The sequence below is a fragment of the Ovis canadensis genome, chromosome 7 (assembly GCF_042477335.2).
Source record: "Ovis canadensis isolate MfBH-ARS-UI-01 breed Bighorn chromosome 7, ARS-UI_OviCan_v2, whole genome shotgun sequence".
NCBI classification, from domain to species: Eukaryota; Metazoa; Chordata; class Mammalia; order Artiodactyla; family Bovidae; genus Ovis; species Ovis canadensis.
In genome coordinates this window covers 53,138,751-53,151,582 of record NC_091251.1, presented here as the reverse complement: position 1 = coordinate 53,151,582, position 12,832 = coordinate 53,138,751, and the positions used below count along the sequence as shown (strand labels likewise).

Here is a 12,832-nt window from a genome sequence, read left to right as displayed (position 1 = left end):
CGCCACGTCCTTTCCCAGGAGCGCGCGCTGACGGCCCCGGTGTAATACTTGGGGGCCGAGTCTAGTTTCCACTGCTGACAGTTTACACGCTGCCCACACACGTGGGGTCTTTGAGTTTCCCAAGAAAGGCCGTAGTTCCTGTGTTTTGGGGGGTCTTTTTGCCTATCCAGCTTTGCGAGGGGCCCACTGCCAGCTGGGGCGCTGATAGGCTGGTGTTTTGTTTTGGGTGCCCTGGAGGTGACAATTGCCACATCAGAAGGGAACTTGATATGACAGGATTTATCCAAGACTTGATTTGTTTTGGGTAAATGATGGAGAGGGAACTGGCAACCCACTCCAGTATTCTTGCCTGAAAAATCCCATGGACAGAGAAGCCTGGCGGGCTACAGTCCATGGGATCGCAAGAGTCCGACAAGACTTAGAGACTGAACACCAATTCCTATTATACAGATTCCCTGTTTACAACCGCTAGTGGATTGGATGGAGTGACTGACTTGACTGCATCTTAGACTTGGAGAGACCTTCCGGACCTTTCCGACTCCTTGTCTGACTCCTTGGGACTCCATGAACCGCAGGCCAGGCCTCCCTGTCCATCACCAACTCCCGGAGTTTACCCAAACTGATGTCCATTGAGTCGATGATGCCATCCAACCATGTCATCCTCTGTTGTCCCCTTCTCCTCCTGCCCTCAATTTTTGCCATCATCAGGGTCTTTTGAAATGAGCCAGCTCTTCGCATCAGGTGGCCAAAGTACTGCAGTTTCAGCTTCAACATCAGTCCTTCCAATGAACACCCAGGACTGATCTCTTTTAGGATGGACTGGTTGGATCTCCTTGCAGTCCAAGGGACTCTCAAGAGTCCAGCACCACAGTTCAAAACCATCAATTCTTTGGTGCTCAGCTTTCTTTTATAGTCCAACTCTCACATCCATACATGACCACTGGAAAAACCATAGCCTTGACTAGACGGACTTTTGTTGACAAAGTAATGTCTCTGCTTTTTAATATGCTGTCTAGGTTGGTCATAACTTTCCCTCCAAGGAGTAAGCATCTTTTAATTTCATGGCTACAATCACCACCAGCAGTGATTTTGGAGCCCCCCCAAAAGAAAGTCAGCCACTGTTTCCATTGTTTCCCCATCTATTTGGCATGAAGTAATGGGACCAGATGCCATGATCTTAGTTTTCTGAATGTTGAGCTTTAAGCCAGCTTTTCACTCTCCTCTTTTACTTTCATCAAGAGGCTTTTTAGTTCTTCTTCACTTTCTGCCACAAGGGTGGTATCATCTGCATATCTGAGGTTATTGACATTTCTCCCGGCAGTCTTGATTCCAGCTTGTACTTCTTCCAGCCCAGCATTTCTCGTGATGTACTCTGCATATAAGTTAAATAAGCAGGGTGACAATATACAGCCTTGATGTACTCCTTTTCCTATTTGGACCAGTCTGTTGTTCCATGTCCAGCTGTTACTTGCTTCCTGATATGCATACAGGTTTCTCAAGAGGCAGGTCAGGTGGTCTGGTATTCCCAACTCTTTCAGAATTTTCCATAGTTCATTGTGATCCACACAGTCAAAGGCTTTGGCATAGTCAATAAAGCAGAAATAGATGTTTTTCTGGAACTCTCTTGCTTTTTCCATGATCCATCAGATGTAGGCAATTTGATCTCTGGTTCCTCTGCCTTTTCTAAAACCAGCTTGAACATCTGGAAGTTCACGGTTTACGTATTGCTGAAGCCTGGCTTGGAGAATTTTGAGAATTGCTTTACTAGCGTCTGAGATGAGTGCAATTGTGTGGTAGTTTGAGCATTCTTTGGCATTGCATTTCTTTGGGATTGGAATGAAAACGGACATTTTCCAGTCCTGTGGCCACTGCTGAGTTTTCCAAATTTGCTGACATATTGAGTGCAGCACTTTCACAGCATCATCTTTTAGGATTTGAAATAGCTCAACTGGAATTCCATCACCTCCACTTTGTTCATAGTGATGCTTCCTAAGGCCCACTTGACTTCACATTCCAGGATGTCTGGCTCTAGGTGAGTGATCACACCATCATGATTATCTGGGTCGTGAAGATCTTTTTTGTCCAGTTCGTCTGTGTATTCTCGCCATATTTTCTTAATGAATATCTTCTGCTTCTGTTAGGTCCATACCATTTCTGTCCTTTATTGAGCCCATCTTTGCATGAAATGTTCCCTGGTGCTGCTGCTGCTGCTAAATCGCTTCATTTGTGTTCGACTCTCCCTAGGTATGTTAAATTTTCTTGAAGAGATCTCTAGTCTTTCCCATCCTATTGTTTTCTTTATTTCTCTGCATTGATTGCTGAGGAAGGCTTTCTTATCTCTCCTTGCTATTCTTTGAAACTCCACATTCAAATGGGTATATCTTTCCTTCTCTCCTTTGCTTTTTGCTTCTCTTCTTTTTACAACTATTTGTAAGGCCTCCTCAGATAGCCATTTTGCTTTATTGCATTTCTTTTCCTTGGGAATGATCTTGATCCCTCTCTCCTGTACGATGTCATGAACCTCTGTCCATAGTTTATCAGGCACTCTGTCTATCAGATCTAGTCCCTTAAATCTATTTCTCACTTCCACTGTATAATCATAAGGGATTTGATTTAGGTCATACCTGAATGGTCTAGTGGTTTTCCCCACTTTCTTCAATTTACATCTGAATTTGGCAATAAGGAATTCATAATCTGAGCCACAGTCAGCTCCCGGTCTTGTTTTTGCTGACTGTATAGAGTTTCTCCATCTTTGGGCGCAAAGAATATAGTCAATCTGATTTCGGTGTTGACCATCTGGTGACGTCCATGTGTAGAGTCTTCTCTTGTGTTGTTGGGTATATGCTATGACCAGTGCATTCTCTTTGCAAAACTCTATTAGCCTTTGCCCTGCTTCATTCTGTACTCCAAGGCCAAATTTGCCTGTTACTCCAGGTGTTTCTTGACTTCCTACTTTGCATTCCAGTCCCCTGTAATGAAAAGGACATCTTTTTTGGTTCTTTTTAGTTCTAAAAGGTCTTGGAGGTCTTCACAGAACTGTTCAACTTCAGCTTCTTCAGCGTTACTGGTTGGGGCATAGACTTGGATTACTGTGATATTGAATGGTTTGCCTTGGCAACAAACAGAGATCATTCTGTCGTTTTTGAGATTGCATCCAAGCACTGCATTTTGGACTCTTTTGTTGACCATGATGGCTACTCCATTTCTTCTAAGGGATTCCTGCCCACAGTAGTAGATATAATGGTCATCTGAGTTAAATTCACCCATTCCAGTCCATTTTAGTTCGCTGATTCCTAGAATGTCAACGTTCACTCTTGGCGCCTCCTGTTTGACCACTTCGAATTTGTCTTGATTCATGGACCTAGCATTCCAGGTTCCTATGCAATATTGCTCTTACAGCATTGGACCTTGCTTCTATCATCAGTTCCATCCACAACTGGGTGTTGTTTTAGCTTTGGCTCCATCCCTTCATTCTTTCTGGAGTTATTTCTCCACTGATCTCCAGTAGCATTTTGGGCACCTACTGACCTGGGGAGTTCATCTTTCAGTGTCCTGTCTTTTTGCCTCTTCACACTGTTCATGGGGTTCTCAAGGCAAGAATACTGAAGTGGTTTGCCATTCCCTTCTCCAGTGGACCATATTCTGTCAGACCTCTCCACCATGACCCATCTGCCTTGGGTGGCCCTACACGGCATGGCTTAGTTTCATTGAGTTAGACAAGGCTGTGGTCCATGTGATCAGATTGGCTAGTTTTCTGTGATTTTGGTTTCAGTCTGTCTGCCCTCTGATGCCCTCTCTTAGCGCCTACCATCTTACTTGGGTTTCTCTTACTTTGAAACACAGTTTATAGTATTCTAATTCAATTCTCTCACTTTACACAAGAGTAGTGAAGACTGAAAAGAGTAAAGGAATTTGCCTGTGACTTCACAGATAGTCACTGGTAGAACAAATAGTACTAGAACTTAAGTCTCAAATGCTGTATTTAATTCTTCCAAGAAACCTTCATGGATTTCCACTCTGCAGTTTAATTGAATACAGTTACCCAAAGCCTTGCCTCTTTTTCTCTTTGGAATCCAGGTCCTATAAACTAGCTGGACAAATCTCTCCAGAGCAGCCTTTGTCGTTTTCAGTTACTTCTTAGTATGTGATCTTTGAGAGTCCATGGAACTCAACTCTGCATTTTAAAATGTACCATGTTTCTTCTAGCAAGTTTGGATGTTCACAGCAAGAGGAATCTTAGGTTATCTTGTCTAAAATAATTGCTATATGATTACTTATTTAATGCCTGTCTTTACCAATAGACTACAAGCTTCCTGGACAGCTTCTTGAGTCACTACTGTTGTATTTAAGATCAAGCATAATGTTCACATATTGTAGGTACTCAATGCATATTTGCAGAATAAATGAATGAGTAAATGAATATCATTTAACAAATATGTATGAGAGCCTGTATTGTGCTAGAATAGAGTAAGATTACTGATTAATATGCATTTGGTTAATCCTTCTTGTGTTAGAATAAGTAGCTAGCCATTTGGTAGGGAAAGAACTGGATTCTCCCGTACTCGTCGGTGACAGAGACATAACTTTTGGGTGGATTCAGGATTTAAAATGAAAACCAAAATTATAATAGTACTACAAGAAAACACTGGAAAAAAAATTTTAAACCTATCAATTATAAATTTTGATACAAAAACTTTAAAACTATTTGCAACCAATATGATGATCAAAGGGCTAATTTTCTTTCATATAGTCATTTACAAATACACAAACTTCAGCCCAGTAAAACATTAAGGAAGTGAACTGTAGACTGGAAGGAGAAATTATCTGATAAAGATACATGGCTGTCTTATAAACATAGGAAAACATACTCTGCATCATCAAAATTCAAATAGAAAGAACAGTTGTCATCTTTAGGCTATTAGAAGGCCAAATATAAAAAAAAGTTTGTTACTTCACACTGTTGGGGGAGTGTGGAAAAACAGATACATTCTATGGGTATGAGGCTGAATTGTTATAATATCCATAGAAGGCAAACTGGTAATCTCTATCAAAAATTTAAAAGTTCATGTTCTTTGGTCTCTGAGCCCCATTTCCAGAATTTTATTTTAAAGACCTACTTTATAATATAGATATACTATATAGATATGACTACACTTTAAGTATGCAAAAGAATGCTCAAAGATGTTTCCATTTAATTTCATCTTCTACTTTTGGTACTTCTTTATAGATTTTATACTCTTCTAAGATGATTTATGACCTATTTGTGAAAATACTGGGTATGGTATTCTGTTTGTATAAATGAAAAGAGAAGTAATAAACATATATAAAGATAAGTACAAATGTGTATATGGACACATTTATACATATACATAAATACAACACACATACACTTCTAAGTGGATGAATACATAGGTAGACAGATAACACTGTTTTTTAAAGATCCTCTCCAAAACTGGTAACAGGTGAGTTTGGACAGAGAGACTGGAGAAACAGGGATCTGGGTTGAATAAAAACTTACTTTTAAAAATATACTTTATGTATCTGTGTTTTGCTTTACAGTATATGCTATGCTGTGCTTAGTCGCTCAGTCGTGTCCGACTCTTTGCCACCCCACAGGACTGTAGCCCGCCAGGCTTCTCTGTCCATGGGGATTCTCCAGTCAAGAATACTGGAGTGGGTTGCCATGCCCTCCTTCAGAGGATCTTCCCAACCCAGGGATCAAACCTAGGTCTCCTGCAATGCCAGTGGATTCTTTACAGTCTGAGCCACCAGAAAGCCTGCTTTACAGTATACAATTAATTAAAATATCAATATCTGTTGAAATATTTTATAAAAGAAAAATCTGTTAAATTTTTGATGGATATTATCAGTTTGCTTTCTATGGAAATTGTAACAATTCAACTCATACCCACAGAAAGTATCTGTTTTTTCACATTCCTCAACAGTGTGAAGTAGCAATCTTTTTATTTTGTACTTGTCCTTCTGATAGCCTAAAAATGGCAACTCTTGTTTCTATTTGAATTTTGATGATGCAGAGCTTAATGCATCATAAACATATATATGTTTATATATATATACCCATTTTAATATATATATTCAATATAGATTTTGAAATTGAAGACAGCTCAATAGAGATGTAAGTCTTTAAATATGGATGCAGAATCACAAATAATTGTGAGACTAAGTTAAGGAGGAAAATAGGTGATATCTTGCATAATGATGTCTTAACATGCAGATCATTCCAATGTGCTTAAATTAAAAAATAATATCTATACTCAGGTGAAACAAAATATTAATAGGGGTTATCTGGGCTAGGAGATTAGCGGCACATTTTTTCTTTTTCTTTGAATTTCATTGTGTTTAAGAAAGAGTCAGTCAGTCAGTTCAGTTCAGTTGCTCAGTCGTGTCCGACTCTTTGAGACTCCATGAATCGCAGCACGCCAGGCCTCCCTGTCTATCACCAACTCCCGGAGTTCACTCAAACTTATGTCCATTGAGTCGGTGATGCCATCCAGCCATCTCATCCTCTGTCATTCCCTTCTCCTCCTGCCCCTAATCCCTCCCAGCATCAGGGTCTTTTCCAATGAGTCAACTCTTCGCATGAGGTGACCAAAGTACTGGAGCTTCAGCTTTAGCATCAGTCCTTCCAATGAACACCCAGGACTGATCTCCTTTAGGATGGACTGATTGGACCTCCTTGCAGTTCAAGGGACTCTCAAGAGTCTTCTCCAACACCACAGTTCAAAAACATCAATTCTTCAGCGCTCAGCTTTCTTTATTGTCCAACTCTCACATCCATACATGACTACTGGAAAAACCATAGCCTTGACTAGACGGAACTTTGTTGACAAAGTAATATCTCTGCTTTTCAATATACTGTCTAGGTTGGTCATAACGTAGACTACTTGGTATGTATTATATTCAGGGAAAGAGTAATCTAAAAGAAGTATTTAAAAGCCAAATACAAATGAGTAATAGGATTTTGTAAAAATAGTATAGAATTAAGCTAAAAGCTCTTTACAAATATTGGGCTAAAATGGACTTTTAAAATGGTATTCTCAGCTTTCTTATTGAAAAAGAAGTTGATAATTCCATTGATGGAGACAGATGGTGCTACATCATCTTAAGACTGAATGGGAAGTACAGCTTTTCAACTGCAGTTTTGTAATATCTCCATCAAGGAGAATAATTTTCAAGACGAGAATAAACATTAAGAACTAGTTGAATATCACCATAGTTCAACACACTTTAAGCTATAAGAGATTGTTATTGTTCAAGTGTAATTAATTGTTTCTTGTTTATCTTTCCCCTGCTCCCTTGAGGATTTTATAGCAGAGTATTGAAATTATTTATGGAATTGATCTCAGTACCATTGTCATCTTTTAACAATTATGGAGAACAATTAGGAAAGGCCTGAGAGACTATAGGCGGGGAAATGTTTGATTAGCTTCTGAGAAGCATATGGATTTTGTAAACTACACATCTATGACTGATACAAATCCAGGCAAACTGTAGAAGCTTGACATTGGACCTTCTACAGTCAGACTTTAAGTTTTAATTAATCATCTGTCACTAGATCTTTTGTGCATCCTCCTCTCTACTTACACAGGGTTGTTATTCTCCCTAAGCTTTTCCCAACTCCAGTTCTGGGCTCAAAGTCATCCTCTCACTATGCTCCCTGCTGTCTGTGTAAACCTCACTCTTCACTTAAGGTCTATTTCAAAGGCCCCTCAAATGAAACTCACCCTGGAATTATTCTCTTTCTTCTTTGCTCTTCTTGTGCTCTATGAGTACATCTATCATTGAATACAATTGTCCTACCTACTTAGAGTCATGAATGTTGAACCTGAAAACAAAACAAAGAAGCTGAAACTGGAAGGAAGGGCTCTGAGACAGTTCTATTTTTCTTAATACATTCGTTCTGAGAGCAGGATCAGGTCATATCAGTTTTTTAAATCTCTGGCTTGACTACTTCCTTTATCAGGTAACAAAGTGCCTAATTTAGGTTGGGAGGGGCACTAGACCTGACAGAATATATCTTCAAGAGGTATGGTATTTCAATTCTAGTAAAAGAGTTCATGTGTAAAAGTTTCCTGCATTATTGCACCCTGTGGTACATTTTATAGATTTGGTTAAAGCTTTGATATCAGAGCCATGTATAATTTTAGGTTTATTTAGAGACATTATAAATGACTACGTGGATTTTAGGGACAGCAAAGTGAAGAGGAACAAAAAAGCCTCTTGATAAAAGTAAAAGAGGAGAGTGAAAAAGTTGGCTTAAAGCTCAACATTCAGAAAACGAAGAGCATGGCATCTGGTCCCATCACTCCATGGGAAATAGATGGGGAAACAGTGGAGACAGTGTCAGACTATTTTTTTGGGCTCCAAAATCACTGCAGATTGTGATTGCAGCCATGAAATTAAAAGACGCTTACTCCTTGGAAGAAAAGTTATGAGCAACCTAGACAGCATATTCAAAAGCAGAGACCTTACTTTGCCGACTAAGGTCCGTCTAGTCAAGGCTACTTCACTTTCACTTTTCACTTTCATGCATTGGAGAAGAAAATGGCAACCCACTCCAGTGTTTTTCCCTGGAGAATCCCAGGGATGGGGGAGCCTGGTGGGCTGCCATCTCTGGGGTCGCACAGAGTTGGACAGGACTGAAGTGACTTAGCAGCAGCAGTCAAGGCTATGGTTTTTCCAGTAGTCATGTATGGATGTGAGGGTTGGACTGTGAAGAAGGCTGAGCGCCGAAGAATTGATGCTTTTGAACTGTGGTGTTGGAGAAGACTCTTGAGAGTCCCTTGAACTGCAAGGAGATCCAACCAGTCCATTCTGAAGATCAACCCTGGGATTTCTTTGGAAGGAATGATGCTAAAGCTGAAACTCCAGTACTTTGGCCACCTCATGCGAAGAGTTGACTCATTGGAAAAGACTCTGATGCTGGGAGGGATTGAGGGCAGGAGGAGAAGGGGACGACCGAGGATGAGATGGCTGGATGGCATCACTGACTCGATGGACGTGAGTCTGAGTGGACTCCGGGAGTTGGTGATGGACAGGGAGGCTTGGCGTGCTGCGATTCATGGGGTCTCAAAGAGTCGGACACGACTGAGCGACTGAACTGAACCGAACTGAACTTTCACTAGTTTATTGGATGGCATTTGGTTTTCACAAGTTGTTTTATTACCGAATCATTTAGTCAAAGCAGCACACATTGGCTTTTTACTTTTTCTTACTTTAAACTTAACTAGCTACACTTAAATATTAAAGACATTGTCTCTTGTCATTCTTCTGGAATAGTGTAGGTGTCTCTAGAAACTGTGTGCCAATTAAAAAGAAGTCGCCTAACAAAACAGCAACGCCTACCGTCCACTCCTAATTATTACAGTTGATTTTAAGTTATTTTACAATTTTATTCCAGTAGGTGTCAGTGCTGAGTTCAGGAAAAAATCCTTTTTCCAAGTGCAAACTTTTAATTAGAAGAATGTATAAAGGTTCAGACGACGAGAACAAAGTTATATCGTTTATTTCTTAAAAGTTCAAAATTCTTTCCTGGAGGCTCAAAAGAGACAGGGTCTCGCTATGTTGCCCAGGCTGGAGTACAGTGGCTATTCACAGGCGCGATCCCACTACTGATCAGCACGGGAGTTTTGACCTGCTCCGTTTCCGACCTGGGCCGGTTCACCCCTCCTTAGGCAACCTGGTGGTCCCCCGCTCCCGGGAGGTCACCATATTGATGCCGAACTTAGTGCGGACACCCGATCGGCATAGCGCACTGCAGCCCAGAACTCCTGGGCTCAAGCGATCCTCCAGCCTCAGCCTCCCGAGTAGCTGGGATTACAGGCGCGCGCCACCGCGCCCGGCGATCGCAGACCTGCGCAAGACAACACTTGAGGCTGAGGTGTGGTGACGTCATCAGCTGGGCCCGCCTAGAATATTTGCGAGCCTCTTTCCGCCCCTGCGACTCCGTGGACACATTGCGCACGCGCCATTTATCAGCACTGCCTTCTGGGTAAGCTGTGGCCTAAAATTTTGAAGAGCGCATGCGTACGCTCTTTCCTTCCTTTTACCTCGTTGCAGCCGAGAAAGCAACATGGGTCACCAGCAGCTCTACTGGAGCCATCCGAGAAAATTCGGCCAGGGTTCTCGCTCTTGGTGAGAAACAGAATGTGGTTGTTTGGAAGGGTTGCTTTGGGGCGCGACACTGCTTGAAATATAATGTAGTGGAGCCCACGGGCGGCGCGTGGGGGGAGACGGAATCGGAGAGGTGGCTGCCGCCATTTACAGGCCTCAGATGGGTCCGTGGAGACCTCCGGTGCGAGTGGTGGCCCCCCGGAGTGCCGATACTTTACTTTCTGTCACTAGCGATAACGCCGTTTCTTTTTGCAGCCGAGTCTGCTCAAACCGGCACGGTCTGATCCGGAAATACGGCCTCAATATGTGCCGCCAGTGTTTCCGGCAGTATGCGAAGGACATCGGCTTCATTAAGGTACGCTGGCGGACGCCATGGTCTCCTGTTTGAGTTTTTCTCTTTCAGCTAGCAGGGCTCTTCCTTTGTAGCGGACAACGCAGTTGAGAGGCTCAGCAGTCATCTTAATAGGATTGAGGGGGATGCGAAGGCGTGGAAAAGTAGTTTTTCTAATACATTTTTACCAATTTCTATTAGTTTTAACTGCTATATGTAATGTTGGATAAACATTACTTTTCAGAAGTCGCCAAAATGAAACATTAGATCACTAATCATAGCTTGTTAATTTTCGGCAAAATACGTGCCTTGACCTCTGCCTTGAAATAATTGAATAGGGTCATGTAGTGGAATGAGCTTGAGGTTTGGGGCCAGATAGACCTTTTTAGGATTCAGAGGTCTGTCATTTAATAGTCTTATGACTTTGGTCAAGTCACTCAAAGTTAAGTTTTTTCCTGCGAAAAATGAATAGTAGGGTTATTGCAAACATACGTGACGGTTTCTTGCCTCCTAAAAGTCACTTAAATGTTATTTTTTTGTTTTTAAGTTGATTAATTTCTAACTGGCTCTTTCAGATATAAAATTTTGTCACTACCTTTTTATTAGTAATTAGAATGCAACAATGTTGAGTAGAACTTATTTAAATTAGAAGTTCTTATGTTGAAGTGTTACCGTGGGTATAATTTGTTAATGTAATAGCGGAGATGAATTGTTAATGTGCGATTTCTGTGACAAAGTATCTTAAGCTTAAACTTTTGACTTTGACCAAATACCTAAGAAATACATGTTTAGTGTTATGGAAGCTGAAATAACTCAGTATCACAGATGGGAGAATGGACTCAAGTCTGCCAGTTTTGTGTCCCATTTCTCAGAGATTAAGAATAAATGAATTGATTTATGTTTATGAATGTCTCATAGAACAGTGTCTGGCACACAATGAGTAACAAAATATTAGCTGTGTAATTAGTTACTACTTAATGACCATCTTGAGCTTTTGGTAAGGATCATTTTCTGAAGCAATGTTTTCTACTGGGAAATTTCTTTGATGGTAGAAGTGGATATCCCAATATAAAAATTGAGTTACAAATCAAGCTGAGATTCATGGAGCAGCTTGTAGTAGGTGTTCAATAAATATTTAAGGTATTTAGATCTGGATTACTAGTTTGGGTGGGTCAGATTTCCAGTTTAAACCTCATTCTACAATGAACCATTTCTTTCTGAGAATAAAATGGTGATGTTTAAGGCATTTTGAATTAATTAATTTTCTTTTTTTTTTCCCCAGTTGGACTAACTGAACTTCCTCAGATGGCTCATCCAGCACACCAACCTTAGGCAGAAATACTAGCTCTTTGTATATAAAATAAAAGTTTTCAAAACTTCAGTTATGAGTGAAATCTTTTAAAAATTTACTTTTCAGGATTCAACTTAATATTTATTTTCCCTGACTTATGCGAAAGTATTCATGCTGAACTCTTGCGGTGTCAGTTTTAGCTTTATACAGCAAAAAAGCCATTTTTTGTTAGGGTGCCCACTACATGTAGCAGCATCCAGCATATAACCTGAGACAAATTGGACTCGAGTAGTTGCTGTCATTAAGATCTCTGAGCATTTACCTAGTGTTTAGTAGTCCTGGCTTTTGGGATAATTCACCAGTTTACAAGAAAGCTTGTAAATTTCCTAATGTGTTTGGGTGAGGTGATTAAAAGTGAAATGGATCTTAGGAACAAAAGTAGCTTTTAGTGGGCAAGGTTTAACAGAAAAACAAGTCTGTCAGAATAGGCAGCATAAAAGTTGAGCTAGTCAACTAACACACAAGTCAAAATGACTTAAGAGGAAGACTGGATTTGTTGAAGGATTAGGTGTGGGAGAGAACCAAGAGTGATTCTAAGGGTTTTGGCCCAAGCAACTGGAAGGGTTACTCTTGAGCCAGGACTGAGAAGTTAGCTTGGTTTAGGGAAGAAAAAGTGTTGAGTTTCAGGCATACTGAATTTAAAATGCTTATTAGACATTTGTGTTAAGCTCTGAAGTAGGCATTCATCTGGAATTGACAGCCTATCCTGGGCTCCCTCTGGGGCTTGCTGTTGCCTGGGGATCTTGCAGTGGGTGGTATGGAATTGTCACTGAATACCTGGAGAAAGAAATGGCAACCCACTCTAGTATTCCTGCCTGGAGAATTCAGAGACCGGAGCCTGGTGTGGGGTCACAAAGAGACAAGACTTGAGTGACTAACCTGAACTGAACTATGACAAGATAGGCTTGACTGGTTTTTCTCAGGTTATGAATAGTATCTGCTGTTTGGGGATCTCATTCCCCTGACTGGGTGAGATCTTATCCCTAAAGTCTAGAGATTGATAAACATGGAGAAGG

The 12,832-nt window shown here is 40.8% G+C and overlaps 1 protein-coding gene across 1 annotated transcript; it reads left to right on the top strand.

The window, feature by feature from the left end:
- The first annotated feature begins 10,014 nt into the window (after nucleotides 1–10,014).
- On the top strand, nucleotides 10,015–11,846 carry RPS29 (ribosomal protein S29). Its single transcript, XM_069597885.1, has 3 exons — nucleotides 10,015–10,155; nucleotides 10,390–10,489; nucleotides 11,748–11,846. Exons 1-3 carry the CDS (start codon nucleotides 10,094–10,096, stop codon nucleotides 11,754–11,756), a joined length of 171 nt encoding a protein of 56 aa, XP_069453986.1. The 5' UTR covers nucleotides 10,015–10,093; the 3' UTR covers nucleotides 11,757–11,846.
- Nucleotides 11,847–12,832: the final 986 nt, after the last annotated feature.